The following is a 13,143-nucleotide window of genomic DNA, read 5'->3' as shown; positions in this document are numbered from 1 at the left end:
CGACCCAGCGCGCATGCATATGAGGCTGCAGCGGTGGTTGGCTGCCTCGGCCGCAGCGGTGGTGGCGACCGCTGTCGGCGTTCGCAGGCGCCAACAGCGGGCCCTGCGAATCACGCGATGCGCTTCGAGGGTATGTCGCCGGGGTGTGTCTCGGGTCAAACGGTCATTTCCGCATCGTTCACGAAATCACAGACCGAACTTGGTAAAGCTTTGCACTAAAATCTCAAGAAGACATGCTTATATGCACCAACTCAGTCCACTCTAACAGTGTGCTTAGGCGGCCGCACCACATGAATCCAGGTTTCGGGACACTGAATATCTGCGCTACTTTGCGAACAGCGGTAGCGACAAAGGAAGCCCTTGCACCACAGCTGGCGCTGCCTAAGCCGACATTATCCTCAGATTGCGCGTTTCACAGCAGCCACCACAAACATTGCCGAAGAGTGGTGCCACTCTCGCATGTTGTTGGTCGTGCGACCAATGTCGACATTTTGTACTGACTCTCTTCCCTCCCTGTCAATCTGCGCTCTCCTACTCCAATCGCCACGTCATCGCCCCTTCCCTTGTAACCCTCTGTTGAGCTTAGCACTGCTTTTTTTCTGCGCTCTGCCTTTCTTTAGCTCCTGGACAACCCTTACCTGGCGCTGATTCGGACGACGGCGGTAACGCCACCGCCATGCATAGGCCCCCAGGGGCCCCGCTGGGGAGCACAGGATTGCTACGTTTCTCCGAAAACAAAGCCAGGTGTCCCGCTGGGGAGGACAGGATTGCTACGCTTCCCCGGAAACAAAACGAGGTGTGCCGCTGGGGAGCACAGGATTGCTACGCTTCCCCAAAAAGAAAACCAGGTGTCCCGCAGGGGAGGAGAGGATTTCTACGTTTCCCCTGAAACAAAACCAGGTGTGACGTTGGGGAGCACAGGATTGCTACTTTTCCCCGAAAACAAAACCAGGTGTTTGCCGCTGGGGAGCACAGGATTGCTACGTTTCCCCGAAAACAAATCCAGGTGTCCCGCAGGGGAGCAGAGGATTTCTACGTTCCTCCGGAAACAAAACCAGGTGTGCCATGGGGAGCACATGATTGCTACGTTTCCCCGAAAACAAAACCAAGTGTGCCACTGGGGAGCACAGGATTGCTACGTTTCCTCGGAAACAAAACCAGGTGTGCCGCTGGGGAGCACAGGATTGCTGCGTTTCCCCGAAAACAAAGCCAGGTGTCCCGCTGGGGAGCACGGGATTGCTACGTTTCCACGAAACCAAAACCAGGTGTGCCGCTGGGGAGCACAGGATTGCGACGTTTCCCCGAAAACAAAACCAGGTGTGCCGCTGGGGAGCACAGGATTGCTATGTTTCCTCGGAAACAAAACCAGGTGTGCCGCTGGGGAGCACAGGATTGCTACGTTTGTCCGAAAACAAAACCAGGTGTGCCGTTGCGGAGCACAGGATTGCTACGTTTCCCCGAAAACAAAGCCAGGTGTCCCGCTGGGGAGCACAGGATTGATACGTTTCCACGAAAACAAAAGCAGGTGTGCCACTGGGGAGCACAAGATTGCTATGTTTCCCCGAAAACAAAGCCAGGTGTCCCGCTAGGGAGCAGAGGATTTCTACGTTTCCCCGGAAACAAAAACAGGTGTGCCGCTGGGGAGCACAGGATTGCGACGTTTCCCCGAAAACAAAACCAAGTGTGCCACTGGGGAGCTGAGGATTGCTACGTTTTTTCGGAAACAAAACCAGGTGTGCCGCTGGGGAGCACAGGATTGCTGCGTTTCCCCGAAAACAAAGCCAGGTATCCCGCTGGGGCGCACAGGATTGCTACATTTCCTCGGAAACAAAGCCAGGTGTGCCTCTAGGGAGCACAGGATTGCTACGTTTCCCCGAAAACGAAGCCAGGTGTACCGCTGGGGCGCACAGGATTGCTACGCTTCCCCGGAAACAAAACCAGGTGTCCCGCTGGGGAGCACGGGATTGCTACGTTTCCACGAAAACAAAACCAGGTGTCCCCCAGGGGAGCAGAGGATTTCTACGTTTCCCCGGAAACAAAACCAGGTGTGCCGCTGGGGAGCACAGGATTGCGACGTTTCCCCGAAAACAAAACCAGGTGTGCCGCTTGGGAGCACAGGATTGCTATGTTTCCTCGGAAACAAAACCAGGTGTGCCGCTGGAGAGCACAGGATTGCTACGTTTGTCCGAAAACAAAACCAGGTGTACCGTTGCGGAGCACAGGATTGCTACGTTTCCCCGAAAACAAAGCCAGGTGTCCCGCTGGGGAGCACAGGATTGATACGTTTCCACGAAAACAAAAGCAGGTGTGCCGCTGGGGAGCACAAGATTGCTACGTTTCCCCGAAAACAAAGCCAGGTGTCCCGCTAGGGAGCAGAGGATTTCTACGTTTCCCCGGAAACAAAACCAGGTGTGCCGCTGGGGAGCACAGGATTGCGACGTTTCCCCGAAAACAAAACCAGGTGTGCCGCTGGGGAGCACAGGATTGCTATGTTTCCTCGGAAACAAAACCAGGTGTGCCGCTGGGGTGCACAGGATTGCTACGTTTCCCCGAAAAGAAAATCAGGTGTCCCGCAGGAGAGGAGAGGATTTCTACGTTTCCCCTGAAACAAAACCAGGTGTGACGTAGGGGAGCACAGGATTTCTACTTTTCCCCGAAAACAAAACCAGGTGTTTGCCGCTGGGGAGCACAGGATTGCTACGTTTTCCCGAAAAGAAAACCAGGTGTCCCGCAGGGAAGAGAGGATTTCTACGTTTCCCCTGAAAGAAAACCAGGTGTGACGTAGGGGAGCACAGGATTGCTACTTTTCCCCGAAAACAAAACCAGGTGTTTGCCGCTGGGGAGCACAGGATTGCTACGTTCCCCTGAAAACAAAGCCAGGTGTACCGCTGGGGAGCACAGGATTGCTACGTTTCCCCGAAAAAAAAGCCAGGTCTGCCGCTGGGGAGCACAGGATTGCTACGTTTGTCCGAAAACAAAACTAGGTGTGCCGTTGCGGAGCACAGGATTGCTACGTTTCCCCGAAAACAAAGCCAGGTGTCCCGCTGGGGAGCACAGGATTGATACGTTTCCACGAAAACAAAAGCAGGTGTGCCGCTGGGGAGCACAAGATTGCTACGTTTCCCCGAAAACAAAGCCAGGTGTGCCGCTAGGGAGCACAGGATTGCTACGTTTCGCCGGAAACAAAACCAGGTGACCCGCTGGGGAGCACAGGATTGCTACGTTTCCCCGAAAACAAAGCCAGGTGTCCCGCTGGGGAGCACAGGATTGCTATGTTTCCCCGAAAACAAAGCCAGGTGTCCCGCTGGTGAGCACAGGATTGCTACGTTTCCCCGAAAACAAAGCCCGGTGTCCCGCTGGGGAGCACAGGATTGCTACGTTTCCCCGAAAACTAAAACCAGGTATTTCGCTGGGGAGCACAGGCTTGCTACGTTTTCCCCGAAAACAAAGCCAGGTGTCCCGCTGGGGAGCACACGATTGCTACGTTCCCCGAAAACGAAACCAGGTGTCCCGCAGGGGAGCAGAGGATTGCTACGTTTCTCCGGAAACAAAACCAGGTGTGCCGCTGGGGAGCACCGGATTGCTACGTTTGTCCGAAAGGAAAACCAGGTGTTTCGCTGGGGAGCACAGGATTGCTACGTTTCCTCGGAAACAAACCCAGGTGTCCCGCTGGGGAGCACAGGATTTCTACGTTTCCCCGAAAAACAACACCGCCAGGGGGCGGTTTTGTTTTCGGGGAAATGTAGCGCGAAGTGTAAAGAACGTTCAAATCGTCCGAGGGCTGTCGGGTTTGCCCATAAATTCCGTTCTCAACCCGCTAAGGCTACGTGCCACTCTGCGCATGCTTTTTCCTGACGGGGGTTGCTTCTGAGGCTACCTTTTGCCGCGCCAGTACGACGACCGACGTTTGTCGCCAATTGATGTTTATTTTTTTAAATCTGGGCATGTTGCTGCCGTTGCGTTTACTTGGCGATGTAAAGAATGTACTCGTCCAAGCGTCATTACGCCTTTGTTCGGCCCACGTCAAAGATCCGCTGGTGGTCAAAATTAATACGGAGCCCTCCTCTACGGCGCGCTTCATCGCCTGCGTTGCGTCGGCTCGTTAAACCCTGCAATCATAAATCAGAAAGACTTCGAACCTACTAAATTTGTGAGAGTAAGTACGGTCGTACGCTGATTTTGGAAGCCGTGCTTACTCACCCACATGCTCAATCTTCATCGCACATTTCTGTGCTCTGGAAACTATTTCCTGCTACCAACACAAGGGCAACGTATTATGTACACCAAGATTTCAGGGCCGTTTGGCTGCTTAGAAGAGCTTTGGCGTTTCAGCGGCGGGTGAGAAACGCGAACGCGGGTGTTAAATGCGGATGGGAAACGGCGATTTACCGACACGACCTTACGTGCTTCGTCACCGCGACGCTGCTATTTCTTTTTCGGCTCGCCTTTTTCGCACGTATACCGGACCTGCAGAATAGGTGTCGGCTTGATTATTGTCGGCTTCCGGTCGATAAAATGAATAGAGAATACGTCCAAAGCACATAAATATGCGATAACGATTGCATATGAGGGTGAATAAGCAGCGCTTCCGCAAGGTGCGTACGACCGTACTTACTCTGGAAAATTTGCTTGGTTCGAAGTCTTTCCGATTAACCGTCACCACTAATTCGCGGGGCACTTATTGGACGCACGAAATTTGTGCAGTGAAAAGACTGCGCACATGCAGACACCTTTTGTCGCGGTGCACTTCGCACGTTTCTTGCATGAGAACTTCGTGCTTACGCTGCCAACACAGGCGTGATGAGACCCGGACGAGTAGATTCTTTACATCGTCAAGTAAAGCCAATGAGCGCAACCTGCCCAGAATTAGGAAAATCAACATCAAGTCCTGATAAAAAGTAGAGCGTCCTGCTGGCGCCGCGAAACGTGGCCTCAAAGGCAACCCCCGTCCGGACAAAGCGTGCGTAGGGTGGCACGTAGCCTTAGCGGGTTGATAACGGAAATAATGGGCAAAACTGACAGCTCTCGGAAGCTTTGAGGGTTCTCCTTAAAGCACTGTTACACTTCCCGCTGGTGACATACCGAATAAATGATACCGGTTTTCGATGACACTGGGATGTCTGATATCCACGCACGGCACCGAACGACAGCGTGTGACTGTGGCGTCGTCTGCTCCCCCGGCAGTCTCCAAGAAATTCCCACCAGGCGACGCACCGGTCGCGGGAAACTGAGACAACGACCTGGAAAAAGAGGATGGATGGGAAGAACTCCTCAGAAATCTACAGAATCGGGAAGCAGGAGATCACAAGGGAAAAATTATTCGATAATACTAAAGGGAGTGGATTGCTTTTTGAAGCCCGGGCGGGTTCCTTGCGGACAGAAACGCGTATCTGCTAGCCGGTACTGGAAGAACTATGCGCAGGCTGCAGAAATGAGCCAGAAACCATGCGAAATATTGCAACGGAGTGCAAAAGTATCTGTCCAGTCCTCAGTGATGGAGCCATCCAGCTTCCGGAAGCCTTTGGCTTTAAGGTTAGAGGAAAAGTGAATTGGACAGCAGTAGAGGTTAGCAAAAGAAGGTTAAAATGTTGGTGCGAAAAGAGAAGAGAACAGTCTGGGAAGACATGTGAACAAAAAAGTCAGACTAGCACAAAAATTTCGTAGAACTATTTTCTTTTTATTTTGAAATTATTATTTATTTCTTTTGTTTGTAATTTGTGGTGAGGTAATTGTACAGCGGCGTTGCGACTTTGGCCGCTGCGAAAAGCAACCCCGTTACAAAGGGGAAGCCACAAAGCATCATCATCATCACTGGCCGGCACCTCTATACTCTTGTCTATAGTGCGATAGGAGCGGGTTTAGTTTGTACCACCGGCAATTTCCCTTCTCTCCCCTCACCGAAAATTGAGAAAACGTTCCGGTCGGTGTGATGCTCCCCCCTCCATCTTCTGCCCCTCCAAAAAATGCAGTCGTCCATCGACCCTACTGAACGATCCCTGGAACTGCGTTTTGCTGGTTCAATTTACAATCCGCCTAGCCCACGCAGAGCTCCATTTGTCTACCTCCCCTGTGAGGCCCCAAACTTTCCCTTCCCAGTGAAAGCAATGAATCGCCGGCTGCATGCGGTAGTCACCCTCTTCGTAGCAGGCGCGGCGGTAACCACACGTTTTTCTCAAGAGAAAGAGCCCTGCGACGTTTGACCGGCCAACTTCACCTTCGCCTGCCAGTAGAGAACAGACAAGGCGTAACAAGGCACCTGCTACTCACCCACTGTGAGGACATTTCTCATTCTGCTCGCGAGTGCGAATGAGTGAGTGTTCTGCACGCTACTCGAGCACATACGCACCCCTTTCACACCGTTCGGCCTCCCCAACGACGTACCGCACATGGCGTCCACTCTCGCGCATAATGCACAGCTCGAGTGGCCAAGCATGGCCTGCGCTAGCGGCTGCCGGCGGCACGCCGGCGCGCCAGCGCGAGCAGATGGCAGCGGGAACGGCCGAAGACTCGGCGGAGCAGTGACGCGGGAAACACAATGAGTTTAATTTGACACTTGAAGGCCAGCAAGTCTTCAACAATGTTGGTTGCAATAGAAAACGTGCAAATCTTACCTTCAACCACCTACAATCACGTTGTTTTCATCACGGCACTCTCCGGCGATCGCTGCATTTAGGCCCAGCGTTTGTTTGCTGGCGCGGTCAGTTGGCAAGAAGGTCGTTCACTCGGAGGAGACGTTGCAGTGCGTCGCACACTAATTGAGGTTTGTTCCCAATGTTCACAACGAGCGTCTGTTGGCGGGAGGCACCTCACATCCATTCGTGCGGCTGGAAGTTCACACCGACACAAAACTTTCGACAACTCCAGAGCTCACACGACGCAAGACACCAACTCCATTTTGTAAGGAGGCGAAGGGGATGAAAGTGTGAAGGAGGGAGTAGTGGAGAAGCTGGAAGCGTGGGAGCTTTCCATACTCCCATTAGGACGAAAGTAGTATTTACAGCGAAATACTGCGTTTTAGGGGGAGGTGCAATCGTGGTAAATTAGCCTATATACGGCGGCTCGTTGCCAGCGGTGTAAGCTAGTAGTTTTTCCGCCATCCTACGACCAAACCTGCGAGTAGGCCACCTGCCGTGAGGAGTTTAAAAGACGTAGTTTAGCCAAAAAAAACTCCCATTGAGGTTAGTTTATCTTCCGGGTGGTATCTTCGAGTGTTCGCGCTGGTTTTGTGCACAAGGCCATGCATTTTACATCGCTGCCGATCGTCGTCCCGTTTAATGCAGTTACCACACACCATCTCCCTCTATCTCAGAAACCAACACCACCAGAGTTTTTTCCCTTTTCGCGTGCCTTTGTAGTGCTTGTGGGAGAGTGAAACTTTTTCACAGCGAAACACGGGACGAAGTGTGGTAAACCGGGTGCAGTGATGTGGAGAGGGCATAGCTTAACGAGCGGGGATGAAGTTCCAGCACGGGTGCAGCGTAGTGGGGAAAGAGGGATCGGCGCCAAGTGCAGGCAGGCGGATGCAAGGTGAAGAGAAGAGTCGGCCAATTGTAAAGCGCGCACATGACAGATTGTTCCGAGGAGCACGCTTATATTGACGACTGCGCTTGGCGGTCCATTCACCAATGTTCGGAAAATTAGGTGAAGTTACACGCTTTCTTGGAGAATCCGCTGTCGGGAGTGCCAGCAAGAGTTGGTGCGCTAACGAGCGCAAGCGGGTAATCTATCTGCTGTGTTCCAAAAGTGCTGCAAAACGTTCCCGTGCGAGTAAGGAACGACACATTGCTTCGCGTATAAGGGTTCGGGACGTTCAGTCGGTGAAGCGGGGTTAGGTTTTTCTTGAGAAGTATTTATCGTGGTTATTGCTCAAGTCACGGTAAAAACGCCAGGAAAAATATTCGTGGTACGATAACCAGAAAATGGGCCATTTTCGAGATGGTTTAGGTACCAAGCGGCAACCACCGGCCGGCTGTTCAAAAAAAATGTCGGGCCTGTTGAAATCCAGGCAGGTCGTAACCCTACTAAATTACCAGAAGGCACCAACAAGGCACCCGTTCAGGAGACACCATACCCATATAGGGGACTCAATTTGGAGTAGTCGACACAGACATTTAGTTACATTACCGCGAACGTACGACAAATTAGGGGGACAGAGTGAACGAAGTTGGTTTGGAAAGCGTCCACTACGAGTGGATTTTGCTGAGGGCAGACGCGTCGGTGTTCTGCCGAACTACCACTGTGCAGCGATGATTTTACGTGATTAGGTTTCTTGAAACGGGAAAAACGTCTTCTCGCAGCCAGCGGAGAGAGCGCGATTGTTCGGCCGTTCCGAACACTGCTGAGCCACACGTTCACTGTGCTAATGTCAGTTTGCGTGCCAAGACAGTAACTGAAGCGCACTTTAGTGTCACAAGTAACTGAAAAGGAATTCGGCAAAGGGGGTAAGAAGTTGTAGAACCTCTGTAAGTTCCTTATTGCAGGGTTGGCGTTTTAGCGACTGCAATCCTATTGATTTGTCTCCAAAAACACGCATTCTAAGATTGGTGCCCTTTTTTCCCTTACAGTGACGGCGCACTCAAGAAATACGACCGGGATCATATCATTCTTACATTGCCGGGAGGAATAAAGGAATACAGCGGCGTGGCTATCTACAGCCCACAATTGCAAGTGAGTCGGGGTTCGTGATGTATGGGTTGCTGTTTGATTCCAATAAGAATGGTAGCAAGCCTACCTCAAGGATACGAAGGGTAAAACGACATCACGTGGAATAAATGAAATCAAACAGCTGAGAACCACCAAATAAATACGTGGGTTGCACTTACGTCACTGTAGCTGCCATGATGGAGCACCGGTTGCACAGTGATTGGCTGTGAACCCATTCTTCGCTCTTACCTCGAGCAGAACGGAGAAAGCTTGTAGCACGGCTGGAGCAATACTCAAAAAAATGCAGTGGTGACGTTACACGCAAGCTATACATAAATTTTTTAGAATAATTCCATGCGAACATTTCCGCGAACATTTGTGTTTTGGGCACAGTGTCGAACCGAAATTTGTTGACGTTCAGTTCTGGTTTGCGTTCAGGCCTTTTGGGTACCGTTCCGGGTTCACTTCCAGAGCACAATTCGGTTTTGGTTGTAATCGGTTAAAACGCGTTCAAACTGATTTGAGACAAAAAACAGGAGTGTTTAGTTTGTTTTGCTTGTTTTGTCCTTTGTTTTTATTTCCTCATTTCTCTGCAAGTTTGGTAGAACAACGAATTCCTAATGCGGGTATTTTTATATGTTTATTTCACCAAAAAATCTTGTGCAAAAGGTTTCCATGGGAGGGCAACAATTCAAACACTAAATGACGCGAAATAAAGTGTTGGCGAAGACTTAAGGCTTGCTCCACAACCCTTGCTCCACAAAGACTTGTTCCACAAAGACTTGCAAAGACTTGCTCCACAAAGAATAATAGTTTCACTCATATGTAAGCAACATATGAGTGAAACTATTATTCTTTGTGGAGCAAGTTTCTATTTTTGATGAGTTTTAAAAGAATAATTCATTTTGGCTTACAAACCCGCACTTTCATAAAACGCACTCGGTTTCTTGAGGATAACAACTCCAGTGGTTCAACATAGCCGACGTGGTGCCACCTCGTGCTCCACCCCCATCGCCAACAAGTGTCGCGCAGCACCCCGTCACGAAATAAAGAATTGTTGGCCAGCCATTTTAGCGTGCAGGCAATTGATCTGTACAGCATAGATCCGGCCCGTCTCCAATATTTTTTAGTACCATCAAATGTCGCCACAAACACACGCACACACACGCACAAACGACAAGCACATGCACATAATCACACATGAAGACATACTCGAAGACAGAGACAACCGCATGCACACACACACGTGCACGTACGCACATGCACCGAAACACTCACGTGCGTGAGCGCACCCACGCGTATTTTCTCTCAATGAGGCAAGCAATACTTCCAAATTGAAATCCGCTGGTCTTTTGCACTTTCCTTTTTCCCGTAATTTTAATGGCGTTTTATCTCTAACGCAGGAGCATTAGCAGTGCCACACGTCGAAAACTGTCCGGTGTCGGCGTCAAGCATGCACAACCTGCCAAGCGTGGCAGGTGGCGTAGACGGTTTTCACTCTGCCTAGCTTCCACCTTCTAAGAAATGGCCTAAAACGAATGAACAGCTATAATGACCGCGCTACAAAGGGAAAAGCTGGGTATAGAAACTTGCTCACGACACTCTAGGAACACATAGCAGCGACTGTTTTCTAGTAAAGATAGATTAGTGAGTTCACAATCAGTGGTCGTTGTTGCTGGTACTCCGAGGCTTTCGAGTGGTAGCACAAAATGGGAAGGTATTGAAGAATGCTAGGGGATTCCTGCGCTTCTAATCAGTTGATAGCACTAGTTTTAATTACATTAGTTGCTTCCTTCAGTGTTATCTCGTCCAAAACAACCTGAAGAAATTCATCATATTGTCACTTAATGGGTATATTTATTATGCCGCTTGACTACATGGTGAGTTTTGTGGTGGCAAATACAGCAATACAGCAAAACGTTGCGGGAGACTTGTAATATTTTGGTAATGTTAAGTTTTGTTGTTTCGCAAATGATGTAAATACATTCGGTCATAGCAATGAGGGGCCTTTACTTCGCTAAATCTGTGGGACCAATTATCATGAATTTAGGCTTTATACCTGTCAGAGGCATTACTTTTGTCAAATATTTGTGTGTGAAAATGCTGGGCATGTGCAGTTCTCCAGTGTCCGAATTTTTAATTTGCATTATAAACGTTTTTCGCGGCAGTTTTTGTTGATTCCTTGCAGTGTTGCGGAGTTACCACTCCGGAATTGGAATCACTCCGGAATCATTCCACCTTTTTTGAGGTGTTGGAATGGAATCGGAGTGAAATGAGGACAATGGTTGGAGGAATGGAATTGAAAAATGCATTAAGCGCACTTTCCCCGGAATGGAATGGGAATGAAATGGCGATTTTTAGACGACGACGTCACCATCGCTGGCGCCTTTCTGCTACTTAATTAGACTGTGGGGACGACTGCGTCGGAGCACCGGCTGCAGCACCGGCTACGAAAACGAGAACGTATGCCCGGCATTTTGAATAACGAAACCCGTGCAGCCTGCGGCAGCGGTGCTGAAACTGAACCTCGAGCAGCGCAAGTGCGTCTGGCCGGAAGACGGGTGACGAAGTTACGTCGCCTCTTCGTGCTTTGCAGGCTTTTTGAGGCATAGCTTTCTCTGTACAACTGTCCGTGGTGCCGATGGCCGACCGGCGAGTGAGTTGCAGGCACCGTGTGCCCAGGCCAGCCAGCGGGGAATATCATCGAGAAGCAGGGGGTGGGGAATACGAACGGCGCGCATCCGAATCAGCTGTGTTTCTCAGCGCAAGCTGATACTGCAATATCTCCGAGCTAGCAATATAAAGCGTTCGGGCATGAAACATGAAACAACAAATCTGCTTGGCGTTCTGCACCCACCCTCCCTTCCAGGCACGCAGTGAATAGCATTGTAGCTTGTAAGCCGACCTGGAAGGCATCTCCCGGGTATACGGCGCCAACCTGTGGACCCTCTGTCCGTCTGTAGCAGCGGGGCCCCGGGGCTCCAGCAAATCAAAACCGAGGCAGCAAAAAGAAAATTGTGGGTGAGGGCATGCATGCCCTGCACCCGCCATAGGCATAAGAAGCGAGCTTCGGATGTGTTACTGAGCTTTTTTTACCTCCACGCTCTGGTACGGTAGTGGGCAGCAAGGATATATGATTGCATTATATATACGACAATGCAGAAGACACGGCTGCCAAAGTGCGCTTGTTTCTAACAGTTACGGCTCCTGCAGCGCCCTTGTTTGCGAGTGCTTTGACAGCTCTCAGCAGTGCGACACCGTGGTTTGCTTCGATGCGAAACTGCGGCAACCTCCTCCAGTTGTTACAAACTGGCTCATGGATTGGTTGCTCTGTGTTGCTGTGCACGGAGCCTTTGCGCCAGGGTACAAACGTACCTGATTACTGAAGCCTTAGTCGTCAGCGTGCTAGATGGAGCATCGCCACTGTTCAGGCAGGCAGGCCTCATATCAAAATTTTTATAAGCTCCTCGGACATATTGGTGGCGCGTTCACGGAAACAAACTGCCTGACCTTACTTCTTTATTTTGCCAGGGCTCTCTTCACAATATGGCTGTGTCACTTGAAATGAGGGGGTCATAATTAATGCCGTTGTTAAACGAATTGGGCTGAGGTAGTGGCAGGGCAATAAACGAGCGAAATGGAGGTCAATGTTGAAGCGGTGGCGAATTTCCTACGTTGAATGCAAAACTGTTAACGGTGATCCGTGACGCTGCCTTCCCGCCTCTCACGTTGGTACAGTAGCATTAGTGCTCAATGCTGTAAATTTAATACAAATCATTCAAGTAAGCATTTCGAATGCGTGTACGTGTGCGAAAGCTCTGTGCGACATGCCTGTGAGTTATCCACAGCCTACTAAACACGCTGGTACGACGGTACGCAAAGCAGATCGCAAGATAGCACGCAACAGACTGTGCAACGAAACGGAAAAATTGCGCCAACCTCCGCGCGAGGGGAACCCTGTGTAGATTCGACGCATCGTGGGGTTCAGTTGGTGTTTTCGTTGGATTGATTCTGAAATCATGTGAAACGTGTCGGGAACGCGTATGATTAGTATGTTTTATGATTATTATTATGTTTTATTGGCCAATCTTGGTCAATCTCTCTAAGTGGTATGCTTGAGGCTTCGCTGTCGGAACGACCTTTACTGCATCATTGTTGCTGTAAGTGGGAGCTTCTTTTCTTTTATTGCAAGTGTTAATCATTGCTCTATCATTCGTTGTATCAGTAGCTTCTTGACGTAGTTTGAATGAGTCAAGGATATAAGGCGCGTTCGTAGCATTTGATTCTGTCTCGGTTTTGTGGCGCAGTGGGAAGAGCACCATGTACCTCGCGTTCCGCCCACAGGGTCGTGGGATCGAAACCTCGCGCTGCTATTATTTTTTTTATAGTGTAGGGGGAGGGGTGTGGAAGGACAACAACGCCGTATGGAGGGACAAGGCGAGTGAATGAGATGCAGTCTCATCTAAGAGCAGACATCAACGTAATAGCTGCTTCACCTCG

General features: G+C 50.4%; 1 protein-coding gene across 1 annotated transcript in view; it reads left to right on the top strand.

Moving 5' to 3' along the window:
* The window catches only part of LOC144159837 (protein Skeletor, isoforms B/C-like), a 56,606-nt gene that overhangs the window by 20,470 nt on the left and 22,993 nt on the right, over positions 1-13,143 (top strand). The window contains exon 3 of the mRNA XM_077691507.1: positions 8,565-8,667. Within this exon, the coding sequence (XP_077547633.1) occupies positions 8,565-8,667 (103 nt within the window). The remainder of the gene's footprint in view (positions 1-8,564; positions 8,668-13,143) is intronic.

The sequence above is a fragment of the Haemaphysalis longicornis genome, unplaced genomic scaffold, assembly GCF_048455015.1.
Source record: "Haemaphysalis longicornis isolate Haplotype H1 unplaced genomic scaffold, Haemaphysalis longicornis Haplotype H1 scaffold_10, whole genome shotgun sequence".
Classification (NCBI taxonomy): Eukaryota; Metazoa; Arthropoda; class Arachnida; order Ixodida; family Ixodidae; genus Haemaphysalis; species Haemaphysalis longicornis.
This window is presented reverse-complemented; position numbering and strand designations above follow the sequence as displayed.